General features: G+C 37.9%; 1 protein-coding gene across 1 annotated transcript in view; it reads left to right on the forward strand.

The window, feature by feature from the left end:
- LOC121814119 (ileal sodium/bile acid cotransporter-like) overlaps positions 1-2,490 on the forward strand; it is a 22,693-nt gene extending 20,203 nt beyond the window's left edge. Inside the window, exon 6 of the mRNA XM_042218529.1 lies at positions 1,381-2,490. Coding sequence (XP_042074463.1) covers positions 1,381-1,568 — 188 coding nt within the window. The 3' untranslated portion in view covers positions 1,569-2,490. The remainder of the gene's footprint in view (positions 1-1,380) is intronic.
- Positions 2,491-4,515: the final 2,025 nt, after the last annotated feature.

Raw genomic sequence — 4,515 nt, forward strand, 5'->3', positions numbered from 1 at the left:
AATTACATAAAGGGGGATGCTGCTTAGAATTCAAGGGCACCAGTCAAGGTTAATTCAAGTGTTTCCCAAGAGGTGTCCAGGTGTGCCAGGGACTTTGTGTAAACCAAGCATCATTTTGTAACAGAAAAAAAGTAATGTAAGAAATTGAATTTGACTATATTATTGACTGACGCATTTAAAGCTGTGATTGAGGAGAGCATTGGAGAATGGCGGAGAAGATGAAGAAAAGCACCCCCAACATCACCTACAAAAGCTACCTGTCTTTAGAAACTTCCTCGCATGAAGTAATTAGCAGCAGCTTTACAACCTGAGACTCCTGAATGGCAATGACTTTGCACAACTTCGTGCAACAGTGTAAAATAACAGCTCAAATAGACGTTGAGAGGATTATAAGTGACATGAGAGGACGATATATATGTTATAGGGTTACCTAGGCAGCTGATATCTGAAATATCCAGTAGCAACCAACTGTCAGATAAAAAGCCTTATGGCTTTAGTTGGATCAGAGATGTCAATGGTCATTAGCCCAACTGTGGCATTTGTTGGCAGGAATTAACTAAACATTCTCCTGAGAGAAATACTGGCTTCTGTAAAACAGTGCTGGACTTGAACCAGAAGAAGCAGGAACAATGCACTCTCAATAAGAGGTATTGTTCAACACCGCTTCCTCGGGTCTGCTTCCTGTGTCTCCCCATGGATGCAGACATCTTTAGCATTACTGCACTGATGCTCTAACACCTATGAAAAACTTCAAGAAGTGCAACATCTTCATGAGTTTTTATGTCACCTAGGAGATCTTTTGTTTTGTGGTATTTTTTGCTTGCTGGGTTTTTTTTTCATCCCTTACTTATTCCTTTCACTTCAGGTTAAAACAAACCTCCTGCACATTTACCAGTGACGAAATGGACCTTCCACAGTCCCACTAATGCCATACCCCAGTGCATCTCGGAACACATTCAAAGGACAGAATTTGCTTAAATTAGCAATTCCTGTGTGTTTGAGAAGATGGTGCTACTTAATGTCATAGACGTGAGAATAGGCTTGCATTAAAATAGGTTTTCGTGTGAAAATGTGCAGTGAGGGAATGAATGAAAGTTATAGTTCACATTGTCTAAAATGACATAGAGGGCATCTTCTGCAGAATACCTTGAAATTTTGAATTCTGTCTGTCCTGTGCACCAAACATTTGAGAACCACTGGTTTACAGTGTATCGTAGATGCTCACTTATACTTGAAACTGAATAGAAATGAAAACATGGGATGCTTCAAATTTTCTTGTTATGGCATCTTGCATAGAAGTCCTGTTTATTCCACTTTTAAAGGTTTTGTCCAAAGGTCTTTGCTCACTGGTTCTGAATCTATGGTTTGTTTCCTGTCCAGGCTTTCAGCTTTATAAAAGATTTTGTGGCGGCTCGTCTACAAACAGTGACGCTACATACTTGGAAGGTCAGAACGCTGATGTAGAAGAGCAAAAGCACTGCCCACAGGAAAATGGTGGCTTTGAGGGCGATGAGAGCAACAACACGGATGTGAAGGATAAAAGCACTGACAAAAGCACTGCGCTGTGATATTGCAGCTCTGAAAACCAGAGACTTTGGACTGTTGGTATGAGCAATAACAACTGCATTAGTGATCACAGCATTTGGACTCTACTGTGAAGACACACTGCACTCTGCAGGCTGTATGTGCACCACACTAAACCATTTGGAAAAGTTTTAGCTGAACAGGGTTGCACAAATTTCTTCCCCGGGACAGTCAGTATCTAACTTCAAGTGGGAACGTGGTGGGGACCAACTGCTGAATTATGTGTTATTTACTTTTATTCATATCTAAATATTTAGAACCACGTTCCCTATACTTTGTTAGACATGTGTCTTAATCAGTGCTTCAGTGATTGTAAACAGGGTGTTTGGGGTTTTTTGTAAGGTGACAGCCATAATTTATTTCATATTAATGTTATTTCAATAGCACCAAGAACACAGTGATGACAACAAAGAACAAAATGTGATATAATGATGTAGTTACAGCTTAAGAGAAATCTATGTGAGATCCAGTCATGTAAATGTAAAGCTGTTAGCATGAATTAACTGTGTAACAGCTCCATAAAAGTAGTAGTAGTAGTTAAACAGATTTTTATTATTGCTATTTTGGTTATTTATTGTTAATTATTATTTTATTATTAAAATTGGTCAGTAAATCCTGTGGTTAGTTGTTGAGTGAGGAAGTAGCTAAAAGCCAAGTGTGAATGATTGAAATAATAATTTAATAGTCATACATAAATGGTTAATAAGAATGTAATCAGTCTTTGAAAGTCTGGGGTTTCAGTGATCAGTTTTTCTGTCCATACTCAAGCATCAGACTTTGAAATCAACATATTCACTTTAATGTATGAGTCTGCTGTACTGCAAAGGGACTTTGTTTAATGAAGCAATTACAGTTTAATTTCATTTACTTGGACATTTTTTTAAATGATGAACACAAACAGTTTTTAATGAATACATTTCTGTTCTCAGTTGTGTAGTTATAAATAAAGATTATTTGCATGTTATTGTTTTTGTGCAGTTGTTCCAATGTCCTTTGTCTTATTTAAAAAAAAAAGAAAAAAGACTAAAGCTTGTCTTTGACCGTAGTGTGGTAAAATGTGAACAGCTGCACGTAGTCTTGGTTCAAGGTCACAATCATAATGTTATGTAAATAGTCACCAAGTTGAACAACAAATGCAACCCATGGAAAACAATAAAGGACAAGATAAGTATGGCTGGAGTTATTGGATTATGTCAAGTTTCATTCATAACAGTGGCACTGTGTCACCCCTGCCATCTAACACCTCAGTTGCTTCAAGCATAGGCTTAGCATCTACAAACATAATATTGGTAATGATGTAGCCATCAGAGATTAGGATTATCAGTCAAATTCAGGGAATTGTTGATGACATGTAAAATAATCTTCAACAAGGCAAAAGGTTAAGTTTAACAGGTCCCTGAATTAAACTTAACTTTCGAGGACCTTACACCTTTACCTTGTTGAAGATTATTTTATGAGGGCATCCCCCAACTTACATGAAAACTATTTGTCTAGACAGTGGCCTGCATGGGTTTCTGTGTTGGTCAACTATACTTTTCATTTTTGGATACTTCCGTTGTAGGCTTGTTATTAGTGAGTGAGGCCTGATTAAGAGGTCAAATCAATGCTGCAGATTAAAGGCACAGCTGTCCACAAACAAAAGTGCAAACTGCTCTGATAAAGCAGGGTCATTGCTGTGACTTAAGTGTATGCCTAATTGTCTTTACAATGATTCCGTGCTTGTGTCTGACTGAGTAGTCCACAAAACACAATTTTGGAGAAGAAGTTACAGTGTCTTTATCCAGCTAATTCCACTCCTTTAACAAACACACTAAACCCTATAAACATTCACCACAGGTTTTTGTGAAATTAAAATCTGTAAGAATGCCACAGCAGAGCAACCGGACTGGGATCATTCTGCTGCAATGCTGGAGGCAACCCGTGAATTTGTTTGAATGCATTCAAATCCTCCATTGACTCAGCAGCAACTTCAGGCAATTCTGACTGAAGAGTGGGCTGCCAACCCACAAAATTACATCTGGAGGTTGTGCCTCTATGTGTCTGAACAGGCATATTACAACAGTGATCAGTGAGGATAGGGTGCACACTAATAACTGATTGTGTATTTTTTTATTTTTGTAATCTGCAGGGTTGTCACTAGAACAATATACAGTGCTTATTTTTTCTTGTTTTGGTGCTCCTTCTGTTTGTTTTGTCACTGATTAAGTTAGGAAATTCAGTGGTCATTTGCCTTACACAAACTACACCAGAGAATTTACTCATGGTGCATTATTAAATCCTTTGACTGTGTATTTGCTCTCTAAATACTGTCAAAAACATCAGATAATGTCGGCTAGATCAGTAGAGACTGATTATTAGCTAAAGTTAGCTTTATCTAGTTTCCACCCAATGAACTGTTTTTATGTTGGTACTGTTCTGGTCGAATTGGGCTTCGTTGTTTATTTTAAATTGCCTTTAAGGAGAGTGAACTTAAATTATGAAAACAGCCCAGACTTATTTGAAATGCACAATGATATACTTGTTTTTGAATCTTTCATCAAAGCTAGTTCCAGGGTTTCAAATGGCTGGAATACTTTGCTAAGAATGCATCTTTCTGTTTGTTTATCAGGTTTTTAGTAAGAATCTAAATAACAACATTTATGAAAGGCGGAGTTAGGAGTTGGAGTCTATTCCAAGGCAGTGTTTACAGCAGATAAAAACAGCACATTTCAAAGAAAAAGTGAAAAAACGGGTGCCTACAGCATGTTGTGACCATCACCTGTATGTTAGGGAAGCAAAAAGTACCTGATGAGACTGACGAGAGACCAGATGATGAGACCAGAGATGGAAAGTCAGAACAGTTGGCCTTCTGTGTGAAGGAGGGTGCAGTGAAGGAAAGGTTCATGGCCCAAATTTTGATGCTGCATCTACTGCAATTGAGAAACTACTGGT

This window comes from Haplochromis burtoni, unplaced genomic scaffold (assembly GCF_018398535.1).
Source record: "Haplochromis burtoni strain Fernald_Lab_line unplaced genomic scaffold, NCSU_Asbu1 Contig_20, whole genome shotgun sequence".
Classification (NCBI taxonomy): domain Eukaryota; kingdom Metazoa; phylum Chordata; class Actinopteri; order Cichliformes; family Cichlidae; genus Haplochromis; species Haplochromis burtoni.